The sequence below is a fragment of the Corvus moneduloides genome, chromosome 15 (assembly GCF_009650955.1).
Source record: "Corvus moneduloides isolate bCorMon1 chromosome 15, bCorMon1.pri, whole genome shotgun sequence".
NCBI classification, from domain to species: Eukaryota; Metazoa; Chordata; class Aves; order Passeriformes; family Corvidae; genus Corvus; species Corvus moneduloides.
The window spans coordinates 10,835,289-10,853,515 of NC_045490.1; the positions used below are offsets into that span (position 1 = coordinate 10,835,289).

The 18,227-nt window shown below is 43.0% G+C and overlaps 1 protein-coding gene across 1 annotated transcript in view; it reads right to left on the reverse strand.

Moving 5' to 3' along the window:
- The window catches only part of FNIP1 (folliculin interacting protein 1), a 65,119-nt gene that overhangs the window by 11,376 nt on the left and 35,516 nt on the right, over positions 1 to 18,227 (reverse strand). The window contains 11 exon segments of the mRNA XM_032124781.1: positions 432 to 578; positions 6,657 to 6,742; positions 7,139 to 7,340; positions 7,868 to 7,884; positions 7,886 to 8,004; positions 8,829 to 8,900; positions 9,874 to 9,957; positions 12,431 to 12,522; positions 13,017 to 13,091; positions 13,343 to 13,443; positions 17,677 to 17,820. Coding sequence (XP_031980672.1) covers positions 432 to 578; positions 6,657 to 6,742; positions 7,139 to 7,340; positions 7,868 to 7,884; positions 7,886 to 8,004; positions 8,829 to 8,900; positions 9,874 to 9,957; positions 12,431 to 12,522; positions 13,017 to 13,091; positions 13,343 to 13,443; positions 17,677 to 17,820 — 1,139 coding nt within the window.

Genomic DNA, 18,227 nt, shown 5'->3' on the forward strand with positions numbered 1-18,227 from the left:
GCCAGAGAGGTGAGTGAGCACTAATGAGCACAGCAGTTCTTTAGTGGCATTTTAAAATGACAAGGTTTGAGAGCACTTTGTGGTCTGACAGTATTACAGACACAGCTCTTCCTGAATGTCTAATCCTGCTCGTCATATGATAACTGATTCTGAAAGGTATTTTGTAAGGTATCTTCACCCCTTCCAGACATCCACACCCATCACACACTTCCTATGGACATGTTACAGATGTTCAGCCTCTACCAAGATTTAGAGGATTGTGGGGAAGCAGGAATTTAATGAGATTATTTCTTACTTGTTTCAAAAAGAAGGTATTTATGTATGGCCTTTTGATTCTTTGATTACCAGGATTTTAACAACTGATTTGAAAATTTGTTTGAAATAAAAATGCACAATCACATATGTAATTCAGAAACTAAAATCCACCATACTGGTTTTTAGAAGCATTTTCTATCAAGAAAGTGAACTCCTTCATGAAGCGATGGCATAGCTGGTTCTTCTCTGGTGTCCCCGACATCATGGTGAGCCAGACAGGCTCCCCAATCCGTGGCATTGTGTAGAGATTGCAAATAGTTGTTCTAGAAAACAAAATCAAAAAATCCAGGATAAACAGAAAACAAACAAACAAACAACAAAACAAAACAAAGCAGAAATCTCCACCAATTCTGTGCAACATTTAGATCCAGCTATCATTTGTATCAGAAAAAAATTTCTCTCAGCAACCATTATCCAAACCGTGTTGTTCATTAAGTAGTACAAATTCACCCTTCACCTTGGAGAGCTGAACCTCACAGGTTCCTCCTGCATCCATCTGACCTGATCCCAAACACAGCAACACTCCCTGTCACAAGTCAAGATCTGCCCTGCTCTGAATGCAGAAGGAATGGATGATTTCTTCTTGCTGGTATCTCCCTGCTTGTTCTCCATTTCATTTAAAACAAACTTCTGCTTTATTTATGACTAGGACAAGATTATATGTATCTGACTTATAAAAATACCTTAACTTCCTCCTTGCTTTGAAAACTTGGTGTATCTCTAGGCCAAACCCACCCAAGTGTGGATATGTAGAGCAGGGAACCAGCTCACATCTTTAGGTTTAGAGAGTTATGAGAGGCAAAGTCACCCTGTGGCTATACCTATTACATACTCACTACATCCTTTTTGACTCTACAGAGGACAGTAAATGTATGATTAAAAATTGGCTCTGCAGTAAAATACCAGATTAAAATCCCTCAGATTACTGCTAAACTCCTCTAAAATATAAACAAGTTATAGTTTAGTTTTAAGTACAAAGCCGACATTATGACACTACGGGAAGCTGTATTTTTAACACAGTAAAAATGTAAGCCTGAAAAAACCCAAAAGGACATGGGAAATGACTGATCAATTTAGGTTTCTCCCCGCCTAGTTTTTCTAGACAAAGTATTTTTGTTTTAAAAGGCAAAGATATACATTATCCCATTATCCCTAGCACCACCCCTGATTTATAAAGATCTTCTCTGGATATTGCGGTATCAAAATTTATGGACACTTTCAGAAGCAAAGCTGTGCACGCCAAGCAGACAAACACAATGGAGCAGCAGCTGCCAAATCTTCCATGGTTTAGTGTTTAAAGTGAAACTGCCAGGAAGTGAGAGCTGCATGGCAGCAGGAGCACAGCACATCCCTCCCTGGTGCAGGGGCTCCCCAGGGAGGAGGGAGTCACCCCTTAGTTACTGCAGTTACTGGGCACAGAAGTAGCTCGGTGGTGACGAGAACCCCAGAGCAGCTCTCCAAAGGGCAGCAAAGGTGACTGAGGTCACCAGTGCTGCTCCAGAAGGAAGGAGGTGAGGGGGCAGTGGCATTCTCTGCCTAACTTTTTCTACCAGTTTTCATCAAATACAAAATCCATTCTCTGTGCTCACAGTAGTCAGAATCAACCCTGTCTTCCTCAAAGGTTAGACCTTCAAATCCTCCACTGCCAGAAGCATGATGAGAGCACCACAAAAGAGTCAAGAGTGCTGGAGAGAGGGACAGCTGAGTTACCTCTATACTCCCCAGCCCCCAGAGGCTTTGCTGTCTGCTGGGTCACTTTGGAGGAGCCTCAGCAGCTGCTCAGTGTTACCCTCTGCTGCTGGTCCTGTCCTGGGAGGAAAGCCCAGCCTGGTGACAGATCTGGGCACAACAGTCCTGCCGCCTAGACACGAGTGGGGCACACAGCCAGGGTAACTGGGACTGCCTCTGGGGCACCGGAGGGTCTCCAGCAGCACAGCAGTCTTGGGTCACTGGGATTTCATTCCTCTGCAGGGGGCAAGCTGGGACTAGGGTGGGTATTACTAGGGGAAAGCTTTCTGTTCACAGCCCATTAACTGGAGTGCATGTTAAAGATGCCCAAAAAAAGAAGAAACCTCAAGTCCAGGGACCTCAAACTCAAGGAGTTTCAAAGCTCAAAACAAGTGTGAGAATTTACACCTCCCAGACACAGCTGACCTGAGAAGCTGAAGATAAACAGCACAACTTAACGTAAAATACAGCTTATTTCTCCTTCCTATGCAAACTAACCCAAGCCAAGCCTCTTGCAGCTCGGCTGTTTTGAAAAAAGAAAGTACGTCGATACCAAAACCAACATATTAAAATACTTGTTTTCGTTGAAAAGATAGCCCGAGTCTTGTGATTCGTTATTTACTATTCTGGTAACCCTGGCTGCATCTGCAGCTGATAGTGTTTCCTCCGAGCCAGATCAGATTGCCCTGGCCAGTGGCCAGCAGGCATGTGACTGCAGTGCAGGGAACCCTCCATGCCAGCACAGGCAGCAATGGCACAGAGACCAAGGGCAAGGATTAACTGCTTCCCACTGCAAACACTCAGGGAAGCACTCTCCTGCCAGATAGCAAAGGGCAAAAACGAAAACAAAACGAAAAACCAACACCAAGACACCCTCAAACACTACAGGGAAGTTAACTGGATTTTAAAAATAACAACCATTAAAAACCCAATTGGCCCCTCTCCTCTCGGCCATCTGCAGCAGTACCCCCTCCTCTCCCTCCCCACACACATGCACACCAGCATGTAAGGGAAAACTCAGTTAATGAGAGACTGCTCTTTTGAGGGTTCCAGTACATTTAAATTGATTTCTATTTGGAAAAGCCTCTGGGAGGCTGAACTCCAGCCTGGAGCTTCCACACACCTTGGCCCCAGCAATGCAGCATCGAGCACAGGTGCCAGAGGAGCCCTTCAGGAAAAACCTTCACATCTCACAGGGCTGAGAGCCAATGAAGCCCAGCCCGGCCAAGTGAAAAGGAAGCCCTGAGCAAACCCCTCCCCAGTCCCTCTGGGGTCTGCCTGCCCTGCGGGCACAGATAACAGTAAGGTGAGCGGCCCTGCTCCCACAGACACCATGGCATGGCTGCTCCCTGCTTCACCCTCACCCACATACACCCCACATCAGGCCTTTGGCCTGGATTTCATTACCAGTCCAAGACATCTTTCCCTGGTACAAACCAAACGAGCCAGACAGCTCCTCACGGATGAGAGCATCCTGCTGCAGCCCACTTCCTCCCCAAGGAAAACACACTAACCCTCAGCACTGTGCCCCCAGTGCTGCTCTGTTATTTAGGAGCCACAACATAATGGCAAAGAAAGAAAAAATCAGTGGTTTATAAAGCTTAATTCACATGCATTTGTTCGCTATCCTCATTCCTTCCTTGCAAAGATGAATTTTCCTTAAAAAAGAACAACAAAACAAAGGCAATCCCCACTGCAGGGAATGCAGGAGCGAGGCTCCCCCACAACTCAGTGCCCATGCTGGCACCACTGAGCACAACGCACCAGTCAATTCACAGCAGCATAAGCTGCTTAAAAATTACTGGCAGAAAATAGGATCAAATCTGTCTGCCAGAGAGCAGAGAGGTATTTCCCCAGGCCCTGTGATCAGTGTTTCCTTGCCAGCCTGTGTTTGTGCCACACAGGTATTAGTCAGATGCATAATCTGTGTTATCAATGTGCTGTGTTGGCCTCAGGGACCAGGGGAGCTGAAATGTTTATGCAAATACAGTAGCTTATTTTATAAGTCATGTGTCTGCACAGCTGACATCCACAGAGAGTTCTAAGTCTCTAAGTCAAGTGTTAATAGCTAAACTCATCAGTGCTCTAGAATATTAAAAATTGCTGTAAAGTGACTAATGATGCGAAGGTAGGCCTGGAGCTGGGTACCAAGTAGATGGCAAATTTATCTATAGCCTGCATTTTCAGAAGCAGCCTGGGCCTTCCAGAGAAGGCAGCTTTGTTTTTTCCCAGATAAGACAAAAAGAGCAAAGGAAGGCTCTGTTTTGCTGTCTTCTCTTCTCCCTCTTCACTGCCAGCAGGTAAATGCCTGCTGACCCAGCTCCCTTTTTGCAAGCAGTAAAGCGACATACAGCCACAGCCCCTTCCCTGAAGAGGGGGACTCTAGGGTGACATGCTCCCTTCTCTGATCAGCAGGGCAACACATCCCCCATGCCTAGTGATCTGAGGTTATTCTGATCACCAGACGACTGCACATCAGCTACTCCTGACTACCTCTGAAAATCTGGGGGGTTTAAAGAAAAATAAACAAAAAAACATTCTCCTTAAAACCAACCAGACTGCAACGAGTTAAACCAGCAACAGGATTACATTTTGGAATCACCAACCCACTGAAGTCAGCACCCTTCTTCCCTCCAGCACAATTTGCTAAGAGGACAGGAATCAACACAAGGCTCAGGTTCACCAAAGGACTTGGCTCCTGACTTCCCCATGACTTCAGTGGGAAAGCAGACACCTAAAGAGATAATAGTGTCCTAAATGGGTTTGCTGAACCTGTGCCAAAGCATCTTTGCATCCAGCCTTTGGTAGTTAAATATACCTCTCTCTTCTTACCAGACACATCCTGCATTGCTTTGAAAAGCAAGGGGGTCTTGTATGTCACAGAAATGAGGATGACACATGCTCTTGCATGTCACAGGGGCACAAGGACCCTGCCTAGACTGTCGCCCACCTCTGAATGCAACCCCTTAAAAACCCCAACAAAACCCAAAATTGCCAAAGGCTGCTCCCCCAGGAAATTAATTTATATGAAATTAAACTGGATTAAATTTACTTCATTACACTACTAAAGAGCAATATTTATATCACCGTGGAAACCTCTGCATACAACTGGTGGTTAGACACATGCTCCCAGTGCTCATTATGCAGTGGCCATGTCATGGGAATGATCCCAGCTCCTGGTGTGCAGTGAGTGGCAGTCTGCCCATGTCCGCTGGGACAGTGCTTTCTTTCTCAGCCTGGCCACAGCAGCCTTCCTCACCCCATCCCAGCTCAGCACTGCTGAGCGTCCCTCCAGGAGGAAAAGTCAGCACAGGGGATTTGGCCTGTGTTTTCAGGACAGGTGCCCCTCCCCAGCCCTCTGGAACTATTTAACTTGGAAGGACAAAGGAGAACGGGCAAAGTCTGCTAAGTATATCTTGAGGGGAGAATGTTCTGGGGGGGAAGGTTTGGAAAACAGCTGGGGAGTTGGTGCTAGCAGAGAGTGGGAAGGCAGAGAAATGGCTCAAGGAGAGACCTGGGAGGAGAGGCAAAGCAGAGCTGTGCAAGTGGAGGAATCATCATGGCTGCTCCAAGTTGCTGAACTCATCTCAGGCCCCTGGGCAGGATCAGTGGCTCCCAGCAGTCATAAGCTCCCTCTGCTCCCACTCTTGGCACAGCTTATCCCATCCACCTTTCATTGCAGGCCCACGTGCTCCCTCCTTCCTGCCTCCTGTCCCTACAGGACGTGTCCTCTGCCTTTCCTTGTGACTGCCTGGAGGTGAGCTTCTAAAAAAATTAAAAATATACTGTGCCTTCATCCTGCAGTGCTGCCTAATCCATGGCATTCAGGTAGGAAGTGGAATTGTAGAAAAATAAATGAGCCCTCAGGATCCTTCTTTGTTCAGTAAAATACATCCTGATGTCAGGAATTTCATTTTATAACATCAGACCACTGTCTTCAATAATGTCTCTAAAAAGTAGCTCTGCAGTGATTGTAAAAGGAAGCACCCTGCCACTCCCATCTGAGAGGAGATGAATCACTCAAAACAGACAGATTTCATCTTAACTCCCTCCCCATGACTTCAGCTATGGAAAGAAAATACAGCTAAATGCCAGGATGTGTTTTAATCTGTGTTACTTTGTGTAATAACTGTTGAACAGAGAGGCTCTGCAGGTACCAAACAGCCAGAGATTACAGCGGCTGCATTTTACTGTGGGAAAAGGACAGCTCTCCCTCGTCCTAGCTGTTTTCTGAAACGCCTTTAGAGCACAGCTTTGCTCACACATCAAGGACAACACAGACTAGAGGAGGATTTCCCTAACAGGCTTTGCAATGCTTTTCACCCTCTCGACGGACCAAAAAAGACCATTTAAGAGGTCACTGAGAGCTTTGTTATCACCTAAAGCACAGAAAACTGTGAACATTTGTCCTGTTCACACGGGACTGATGGACACACACACTTGGCAAAATATAAAAACTCAGACACATCAGAATGGCTTGGTATCAACCAGTCTTCTTTTGCTGTACCTAACTTTTGCAAAAGACTGTAGACATTTAAGTTACTTATCCTTCTAAATCAGGCTCAAGTGCTTTTGAAGAAAGAGACAGGAAAGGCAGGAAACACATGGCTCACCTGAACTCATTTAGGGCATCCACAATTCTGTTATACGCCAAACTCCGCTGGCTGGCATCAGCTGATCTCCGACTCACTTTCATGGCCTTGAAAACAATCATTAAACAGATAAGTAACACAGAGCTACAGAAGCACAGAAAATGGAAAACCAAGTCATGTGTTTGACTTTATCTCTCGTTCAACTGGTCATGCAAATAATTTTTTTAAGTGATAAAAAAATTACAAGTTGGTACAAGTGCCAACTTTCCTATCTGAGGGAAGACCGGTGAGGCACACTTGCAGCTTCTGCCTTCTTTTTGTGCTTTTCACCATTTAATGCATAAAAGGGGTCAAAGTTTTAACTGCAGTGATGCAATTCCCACACCCAACATCAAGTTTGATCCACTTTTGTAACAAGCAACAGGAGTTAGAAATTAATCTGACAGGGCTGAGAGGACATAGAGCCCTGTACAAGTGCAGGAAGGCAAAGCAGCTGTGTTTACCTGTTCTATTGCACTCTTCAGTTTGTTCATGTGACTCTCAAAAAGAGGAAAGTGTGAGAAGAAGAACTCATTAAATTTGTTGTTTTCATCTTCATCTCTTGAGAGTGAAAAAATAACCCCAATTGCTATCTTTTTCTTCCTAACAATTCCTGGGTTTGGACCAGAGCTGTCATCTGACAAGTTGAAGCTTTCATCCATGGACCTTGGAGCATGAACAAAGGGAAAGTTAATGTAATCACTGCTTAAAGTTGTACCTTGGTTTCCTGTGTAATTCCGTTCTTGAACATATAACTTCAACAAATACCTTTTGCTTGCATGCGTTGTCAAATCGTCATCTTTGATAACAACCCCTTTGTGATTTTTTACAAACAACTATTAATTGATCCTGCAATCACAAAAGTCCTGAAACCAGATTCAAAGTGCTTGTAGGATCAGAATATGGTATTTTCCCATCCCTGCCAAGAATTTGTGTTTTGAGTAGGATTTTAGGGCTTCTAATCCTCAAAAATACAGCCTACAGATTTACATGTTGCTGAAGGCTTTCCAGTTAGTGAAAAAACAATGAATGCCATGAGAAAAACAGAGACTAAAAGAGATTCAGCCTGACTTACACCTCTGTAAATACCCCACCGAAAGCATCAGCAAAGAGCAGACGTACATATGCAAGAGCAAAATCAAGCTGATAAACAGCGTACGGGCAGCAAGCAGGCATTTCAATCCCCAGCTCACCATCGAGGGAAGACCCCCGTTCTCCAAGCTGGTTGTCTGGCTGCGACGCCAACGCCGCTGGTAGCTGCTGGCACAGCTCTTGTTAAGCGAGGAGCCCGGAGAGGGAAACGGAGTGATGAGCAGACTGCTAAGAGATGCTGCAAGAACAAGAGGAATAAAAATCTCTCCAGAAGAAAGAGCATTTGGAATATAACACCAGCAACTAAACAAAGCCCCTCAAGATATACTGGTGTTGCTTCTCAAGTGCCTTCTCTTTTACTTATCTGTGTTTCTAATATAAAAATAACCAGCTTATAATGACATTAACAAACCATACAAGCACCACAAGGGTGGGACAGTCCTGCTGATTTATGTAACAGGCAATGCACAGGCTGCACGTTGCTCAGCAACCTGAGTATCGGGAAATAAACTCCTTGTGGAAAGGAGTAATGTTGATCACATCCTTTAACAGCCTTTCCAATCCTAACCCAAGTGTCCAACATCCTGACTTAGGAGGGAAGAAAGGGATGCTGTTGAGGCAAATTTCTGTTTTAACATTACCATCATAGGATCACAGAATCTGAAATCTCATTCCAAACCCTGCCATGGATTTGGCACGGGCACCTTCCACTAGACCAGGTTGTTCCAAGCCCCATCCAACCTGGCCTCCTGGATTTGGAAAGGAGATGACAGCAAGTATAATTTAGAAATGCTGCAAGCTCATTTGAATATTTAATCTGCCTTGCTTATTTGCAGCTTGCTTTAATAGAAGGCACTACTGTCAGGTGACTGTGAGGTGCCCAATGCACACCCTTGACACCTGCACCATCTAGGCAGGTACAGAGAGGTGTCACTAATGTCACATAGAACAAACCAGAACAATCCCATTTCAGCACTACTTCATGATGTGCAGCGATCCCAGTGACAAGTATTACTGAATATTTTTGGAGTTTACAGGGTAAACACACGGAACTGCCATTACCAGATCTTGCAATACCGCTGTCTCTGTCCTCATTCTGCTCCCTCCCAGGCATATCCATAGGGTTGCTATGAACTGTAAAACAAAGAATACCAATTAGCAGGGGAATATACAGTTCCTTTCTTGTTTGCAGATCTCTGTGTAATTAATGAAACAAAAACATGCTCATTAATTCAGATCAACAGCACTGCACAAGGCCATCACCAAGAAAGGCTGCTTAGCTGAACAACCAAAACACTTATCTGAGAAGCCTGTATGTGTTTTTCTCAAGTCCATACACCTATTTTAGTGCAAACTAAAACAAGGACTTTGTTTCTTTACACAGATAATTTTCAATAAAATTTTAATTATACCCAGAGGATGTTGGTCACATTTGTAGTACTCAGTTTTTAGGCAAAAACCCACCAAAACTCATAATAAACACAACTTCATTCCTATACCAGCTTTCTCAGGTATTATATATGCATTTTTAAAAGAATTTTCAATGCTGTCTCGAATAAATTAATACTTTTAAGTTGTGAGCAGCGGTTGTTCAACTAAGCTGTAAGCTGTCCAGATTCACAGTCTGCGTGTACACAAGATCAAAGGTGCGTCAGGCTCAACAGTCTTTAAATGTGATATATTTTACAAATATGTATGTGAAATAAAGCTACTCAGCCATGGAAATAAGATCCAGCCACTAAAAGCAAGAAATGTCCATTTTGAATGAATCTAATTTAGCTTTAATTTTTACATTTTGGTTGAAACCAATCCAGATCAAAATAGCTTGACACCATTGTGAAATATTATTCCCATAAATATTAATCCCATATTTAAATATTTAAGTTTCCAAAACAAAACAACACAGACAATCCCAAAGAGGACTATGAAATGCCTGCTATCCTCTGGGGATTTCAAGAATGTATCCAGAAAGGCAAGGGACCAAACACCACTGTCCATTTTTTTTTTAAAATATAAGATCTTATTTGCAGGGCTAAACTACAAATCCACACAGTTTGTCACCCCAGCTAGACTAGCCCCACAGCACAGCACACAGCACACAGCAAACCTGCAAAGAAAGAGGCGCTCCGGATGAGGCGGAGCGGACCTTGCTCTGAGAATGCCCGCCTGGGGCTGCAAAGCTGGGAAAGACCTACATGGCAAAACGTAAAATACACGTCAGAGAATGAGGTTAGTAAAGCAGAACAGTCCATAGGGAGGGGGCCAGGGCAGGGAGAAGGTTTGAGCCAACATAAATGCAGAGTAACACACGCAGGAGAATAGCTCTCAGGCTTTATCAGAACGCTGATGTGAGGATGAGTCCCACAGTTGGACTATACAGTATTTATAGATTAAAATAATAGACCCAGCTTTCCACTGTCTCCTATACAAGGATGGGGTTTCTCAAGAGGGCTTTTTTTTTTATTTTAAGGTTGAAAAATGATTAATTTATGCAGGCTCAAAGCCTAACTTGACCACAAACAGGAGATTCATCACAGAGTATATTTGTTTTAACGTCCACACTGGTGGGGCAGCTGGGAACACTGGTTCTGAAGAGAAGAAGGAGGAAGGGGGAGAAAGCAGGCAGGAATTCATCTTAGTAGAACCAACAGAAAATCATAGGCTGAAGTAGTTCTGAGAATAGTCAGTACATAAGTTGAGTGAAATGATCATACAGAAAATAAATGTTAGCAGTCTCAGCAGTTCATTTTAAAAGTAATACTGGATTATATAAATACAAGGGAAACAGTGTATTTACTGTACACAGAGACAGAAAAAACACATCAATATTTTTAAAGAGTTAACTGCCAATCACTCTCCTAAATTTTAAGCCAATGCTCACTCAAAGTTTTCTGATTATACAAAACACAAAGGCTGCACCTCAAAACTCCCTTCCATTCTCTTAGAACTCCATTCATTAAAGGGAACACATGAATAGGGTTGCTTTGTTTTTTTTTAACCAGCACATCTAAAAAAAGCACCTTGTAAATAGTTCCCGACCAAAACACATAGACCCTCCTCCTGTCACAGGTGAGTCAGGAGCAATCTCTGCTGCTGAGCACAGTTGTTAGAAATGCTGCAGTTACAGATTAACTCCCCTCCCTACTTTACCCAGGGTTCCCTCTGTGCTAAAATGGGAACTATAAACAAATACTGTAGAAAACTTGTGCAGCTCAATCACAAAGAAAACTTCAGCATCCTCTTCTTGCAGGCAACCTTGTGCCTCTTGCCACATACCCTTGCCCCAAGGTGGCCACACCTCCTGGTCAGTTCTTAGGGCAGTCACCAGAATCACCTCCGAGCTGGACACAGGTGAACAGGTGGCACTGGCTACACCGGAATCACTCCATGTCTAAGAGCTGCGTTATCTGAACTGGAACTTGCAGTTTAGATCACTCTAATGATACAGCAAACTTCTGCCAGGCACAAACCACAGCAAAGCCTAACAGTAGATAAAGTGATCTTCTCTCTCTTAGATCAGGCACCTCATTCACTGCGAAAAATCACAACTGAAGTCTGAAAGGACTACTAAATATTAAGAAAAATGCCGTCTTTTTAACTTTTCTGACTCAGTGAATTCAGGAAGCCTTTAACAGATAATAGGTTCTTACAACCTTAATTGGCTTCCCTTATAAATGGACTACTGCGAATTATTTTAATGAGGTATACAGCTCATGAGCCTGAGAAGCACTTAAGCCCATGCTTGGGCACAGTCTTACCAAAGTCAATGTGAAGGAAAGCAGTAACACCCCCAAGATCTAGGACCACAGCAAAGCCAGAAACCCATTTAAAAGTAACACAGTCATCAAATATACTCCTTACTTCCAACCCTATAAAAGCATATTTTACATACAGCAATACCCTGGAAAGCAATTGTGAAAAGAAGCCCCTTATTACAACAGACATTTGCTTGGAAAGTCAACAGTCAAAATGAAGGGAAAGGGAGGACGTGCTGTAGACCTAAGGATCAGGGTGCTACACTGGACAACCAAGCATTGAAGTCCAGTATCTTTACTATCAGCTCAACTGTTGCCAAGAGGAAAAGCCAAGACCTTTGTTATCTAACATTAATGGAGCCTCCACCCACAGCTCTTCCAGGGAAGCTGAGAACCAAGGATGCCAGATGGTTTCTCAAGACTGCTTAGCTCCCATGGTCAGCCAGAGGAGAGAACAAAAAGATATTCTGTCTAATCTGATCCAAAGCTCCAGCACAGCTGTGCAAGGTTAACTGAGACTCATACAGGACAGGCTCAGGTGGGCAGAGTACAGAGGAGAAAGAGAATTATTAACGAAAATAAAACCAGGGAACTGAGCCAGGCAGAATCCATCCTGCCTGATCCGAGATATGCTGTTCAGGAATTTCTACAGAATGATATTTTCCAACATTTTCTGTATTTGAACTTAAGTATATCTAAATATTTCTATTACGTATTTCATATACACATATGCAGCAGTGTAGACTGAATGACTGCTAACACTTATTCTCCCCCAAGCCCCATCAGCATTAATTTTCTGTTACATCTTTAGCTTTTAAAAAATTTGATTCTATTTAAAAGATTTGCATATTCTATAATCTATGATTACTCAATTAAAGATATCAGCAAATAAAATCTGTTTGCAATTACCTATATTCCCAAGAAGTCCATTCATAATTGTACTGTGGTCAGGCTTCAATGTATTGCTGTCTTGATTAATGAACTCAAGACTGTCCTGCAGCCTATAACAAACATGAAACATATAACAACACCAGTGATTTGCAGTTCAATAGAATAGAGTGCTCATGCATTACAGCTAAAATGGAACAGACAAGGTAAGAACACAGGCTTCCACTAGAAAAAGCTTTCATAGCCTAAGCCACGTCCTCAGGTGGGTCACTTAATAACAGAAAACTAAACATGGAACCCTCTGAAGCCATATATTTTTGTAACACCTTTTTCTTCATCTTGGACTGAATTCCCCAGGTTGCAGGTAGGTACTTTTGTACCTTACAATATCAAGCTTCACCATATCAGCATGGAAGCAATAGTTCATTCATTCCCTTAGTACCAACTGAGGTAAAGATAACCGTGAGGGCAGGGTGAGGACATTACTGACAGGATGTAGCAAGGAGTTATTTTTTTAGAGAAAGAATCTGGAGGGTCCAAAAAAAGTCCTGTGTGTTCTTACATTCATCTACTTCTGTGCAATAGCTACAAAACGTAGTGGACTCACGTGTTCAGACTGCCGTAGATGCTGCTTCCCGTGCGAGCTGTGAACACCTTGCTGAGCATGAGCTGGGGAGGGGAGCTGGGGGACAGGAGGGAAGACGTCAGTCAGAAATACTGCTAAGACAGGCTTTGCCTTCCATTTCTCAGCCCTCCAGATTTTATTAACCTTAACACGACATAATAGCCTTTTATTTCAAAAATGACATCAGACTGACTTTAAAGCAAACACAGAAATCCATTTTACTCTGCACTTGTGCCATTCAATTCATTATTTATCAGCGCTAAGGAGTGAGTCTTCTGAAAACACCAGCAGCAAAAAGTTAATCTTACCGGATCTGATGAATTTTCAATGTGGAGCCCTTGTAGCTCATGGCCACAGAGCCAAACATCATCTCTCCAAGCATGTTGGCATCTGAGGAGCACCGAGAACCCTGCAAAAAACAAACCCGCCAACATTTGGTTTTAAGCATTTTAGAGGCACACTTCTATTAAGGCAACATACAAGTGAGAAAATATTCCTTATTTAAAATATAAATATGCAAAATATCTTGCCAGAACACTGTTGAACATGCTAAGTTGAACAGTTTAATCAAGAAATGCTAACAGAGAAAGTGATCTTCACACTGGCTGTGAGCTCAACCACTAAAACCATGCAAGAAACCAAACGCATCTAGGTGAGGGGAAGCAGATTTCAACCGCACTGAGCCAAGGGACTAAAGTTTAAAGAATGTGTTAACACACCTTACTGAATTAAGCCTAAACCATGTCCCTGCTTGACAAGAAGGATCACCAGTTCACCGGAGATGTCAGAGGAGCCTAACTGGACCAATGTGTACTTGACAAAGACTGATTCATAACTTATCCATGGATGCTATTTTATATGGGATGAATCTTTCCCTGGTGCTTCTGTGATGGCACCAGGAAAGAGCTGCAGCATCATGATGCCAGGCTAAAGTGGTGCAATTCCTGCTTCTCTGGTAGCAGGAGCTAAGGCACAGCAGGAGTAAGGCACACAGGCTAAATACCAAGAAGCAATATAACTATGCTACATCACAGACTAGGTCAAATTCTGCAAACAAAACCCTAAAATTAAAAAATTACTCAGGGCAGTCAACTGGAGACAACTGCTCAACTGACAGATCTCTAATTTGTGTATTTTCAATGACTGTGATTATTGTCCCTTTGTCCAGGGCTGTTTCACCTCTAGGCCAGCAGAGTATTAGTGCTGGGTCTCCACTTGCACCCTGCCCTGAATAATTTAAAATGCGGTGATCACTCACTTAACAGAGCTCAGCCAGTTCTCAGGTGAGAAGTTTGGCGCTGTGCAAGAGAGCAACACATTTCCTTCAAGGTGTGCGATAGAATGTAATCACTCAATTCCTTGGAGTAATCCTTCTAAAAGATCCCTAAAACCACTCACAGAAACAACCCTGCTGGAAGATGTTCAGTGCATCTCCATATTCCTTATCCAAGCTCTGAACAACCAGTATCCTGAATAATCATATATTCTACACAGGACTGGAATACAGAATGACAGAATGGTTTGGGTTGGAAGGGACCTTAAAGCTCATTCAGTTCCACCCCCTGCCATGGGCAGGGACACCGTCCACTATCCCAGGTTGCTCCAAAACCTCTCCAGCCTGGCCTTGAACATTTCCAGGGACGGGGCAGCCACAGCTTCTCTGGGCAACCTGTGCCAGTGCCAGACAATGAGCCTGGAGCACAACCAAAGACAGGGTGTCCCCACCACAGACCCCTACCAGGAGCAAGGAGGGCTGTGAACATCCCACTCAGTGTTTCTGCTCACACCAGCCTGCAGAACAAGGGCAGGAACAAGCAAATGCTCATCAGCCAAAAGGCAACACACTTACAACACCTCAATGTTTAGCTCTTGTCAAGCACTCTCAATTAAGCTGATCATACTTTTAACAGCCATAGTTTTAACCTCTGAAATCTCCTACCCCTGCAAGGAGAGGGGATGACTGAAAGCAGCAACCACAACTGTAAAAATGAGGGTACAATTGCAAGGTTTGTAAGTGTTCAATGACAGGGCAAAAGCTGATCATTAGCTGGGCCTCAGTGAAATTTCCATCTCTGCCTCCCAGGATATCCCACTGCCCAGGCGCACTGTAGGCAGTACTGCAAAAACTAGAATTTAAAAGCAGTCAGTATGACCAGCAGCTCCAAGGAAATCTCAACACAGATGTTAATGGGTCCAGGAAATAACAGGTTTGCCAGCATCACAAAATCCTTAGGAACACTGCAAAATACTACAGCCTCACGCTGTGATTGTTGTTTTTAAATCTGTTGCAGATCTCCAAATGAAGGACACAATTCTGATTAAATGTCAAGCCCTTGATGGTGGGTTTTGATTTCAGCCTTCTGCTGTTGTGAAAATATAATTCTAAAGCTCAGTAAAAATACTTTATCTTAAAGTATTGATTTTCTTTGTCAGACAACCAAATTAAAGTGAAAATCAGCTGCTTGCAAATTTAATTATAGGGGTTTCCCTTTCCTCTGAAAGACAGACAAGCCCTGCTGAAAGCAAAGAGCATGATAAGATGAGCCCATGGCCTGTTCAGCCTGGCATTTCATCTACACTTAACATTTTACCATGCATAACCAAAGACACATATTTAATGCATTTAGTATGGAACACTGTTACAGCTCAACTGTTTGGGCCTCTAATGCTGCAAAATACAGGTCACCCAAGACCAAAACAGAGTGCAATCAACTGCGGAAAGGGGTTAAATATTAAAAACTCAAACAAAAAGTAGCCAAGGAGCATCTGGCAAAACGGGCACAACGTGCAGCACTGACAGCCTGGAAGCAAACCAGCTCCCCAGGTCACAGTTTAGAGCTCCCATAAAAACAGATCATAAAATACCCACAAGTGTTTGTGATTGCACAGTAGCATATTAGAGGTAGTAACATTTGCATGATTTGGAAATTACATTTCTGAATATATTTACAACATTTAATACTCCCCTTACTGTACATATTGTCCTGTCAATAACTAAGTATCTGTAAATTAAAAATGTAAAGAAAAAGAAATAAATGTTAAATATGGGACATAATTACAAAAATGGAAGCCAGGAATAAAACCTCTGTATTTCACCTTGCAATTAAAGTTGCTCATATATAATCAAAGTGTATTTAAACAAGAAACCGTAAGAAGTATTTTAAAAATCCCATAGTATTGTATTATTCGAACTTCCATTTTATAGCCTTATAAAAAAAACAGACAGAAGAACCTGTAAATACTGCAAATCCAATAAGTAACCTGAGGTTACAGACACAGAAGTCAGAACATAGGAAATGGCAGGCTGAGCGAAGTCTGGACAAACTTACTTTGGCCCTTCTGCATACCCGATACTAAATTTTATTGCACATTAAATAATTCTTGTATTTTGTCTCTCTGCTCACTTGCTGGGGAAGCCTGGAAGGAGTCTGATGAATGCAGTAGACAGTTTACAACAAATATGCTTTGGAAGACCAACTTCAGCTGAAAGTGTGTGTCACAGTCACGTTGCCACGTGTCCTTTCAGTTCAACTCAGTAAGACTTTGAGTGAGTGATATACGTGAGGAAATGAGGACTTCAAAGGGAAAACTTTCCACAGCTTTAAAATACACACTCATGCTGAACACTAAAATTTATTTTCTTTAATAACATTGAGCATTGTTTGCATAGAGCCTACTCTGGAGGAGAGACAGTTTCTGGGTAGTGGGGAGCATGGCTTTCCTTGGGCACACATTGCACAAAGGAGGCTGCTTTGTGCTGGAAGGGAGCGGCTTGACAGAAACGTCTCTTCCTTTCATAACCGCAGTTAAATGCCCTGCCAGGAAGGGAGGAACGGAAAACAGATCTTCAGCCACCTTACCCAAGCTGTGGAAAAGAGTGTGATGAGAAAGAGAAAACAAGAATCCACAGCTTGCCAAATATAGCAGGAGTTGACATGACAGTAGGTAAGTCAGCACTGGAAGGTTCTTCATTTCTCTCTACGGGACATTAAGACATCAGTAGTATTGTACTCCAGAGCAGGCTGTGGAGATACCAGCTTCCCTCAAAAACACAATTACTTCACTACAAAGAGTAGAAGGGCTTAGTTCTATTTTAAGGTGGCTCAATATAAAACACTTGTGATCCATGAAAGGAGAGATGACAAAAATATAACCGTGTCAGATGACTCTAGCTACTCTCACGGCCAAAATCTCTTACATAAAATGGAACTCAAGTGCACTGAATCCCTTGTTTTAAAGCTGTTACACAGACTATCCCTACAGACAATGTGTCTCCCTGATATTTCCCTGGCATTTGACAATAAGGTAAAATAAACTACTTCACCTACACCAAGCTAAGATACTTGTGTCAAGTCTCATCACATTGAATGAGTGTTATCACCCGGGTCACAAGATGGAACAAATGCCATGGAGAAATCTCTGCCATTCAAGACACATCCCGAGAGAACCAGCTGGTTGGTTTTAGACTTGATAGTACCCAAAGCTACAGCATTAAACATTCCTAAGTCACAACCAAAGTTTTGGTTCTGACTGAAAACTGCTCTCCACCACCAGCCTCTCATTTCAAGCATTTTAAAACAGTCGTACCTCACCTGCTGTTAGTATTTGACATGCGTTAGGAAAAAAAAAAAAAGTGACTCACCTGGTATTTTGGGCATTGCTCTTTTGGATCAGAGAATGAGGAGGATGAATTGATTGAACTATCCAAGGAAGAAGAGCTGTCTCCTCCAGGCTTTAGTTGGCAACACTTCCCAAAAACTCTCACTTGAGCATCACTGCAGAGTTTCTGAAATAAAGACAACACACGTGACACACTAAGACCCATGACCTGAAATCACTGTCAGCATCATTGTACTTACCTGTTTAGGTAAGATATTTAACAGCTGAAAGGCTTATGCCCCAGGAAACAGGTAGTAGAATATATACCCATATCTCTTGCAGCCTGGGTGTTCAAAGGAAAGCTGAGCTCTTTTACTTCCAATTAGCCAAGAGCCAACAGGTCACTCCAACTCCATCTTCCTAAGTAGACTATTTTAGACCCAGGATTAGGAAAGAGGATGGTACCAAAGCATTTAAAGGAAGGATGGCAATGCCCACCTTACTCCTGTGCCTACCAGAGTGGAGATGACACAGGAGTGTGAGCAGCACAAAGGAAGGAGCAGCTCGCCATAAATTATCAAGCAAGAATAACAC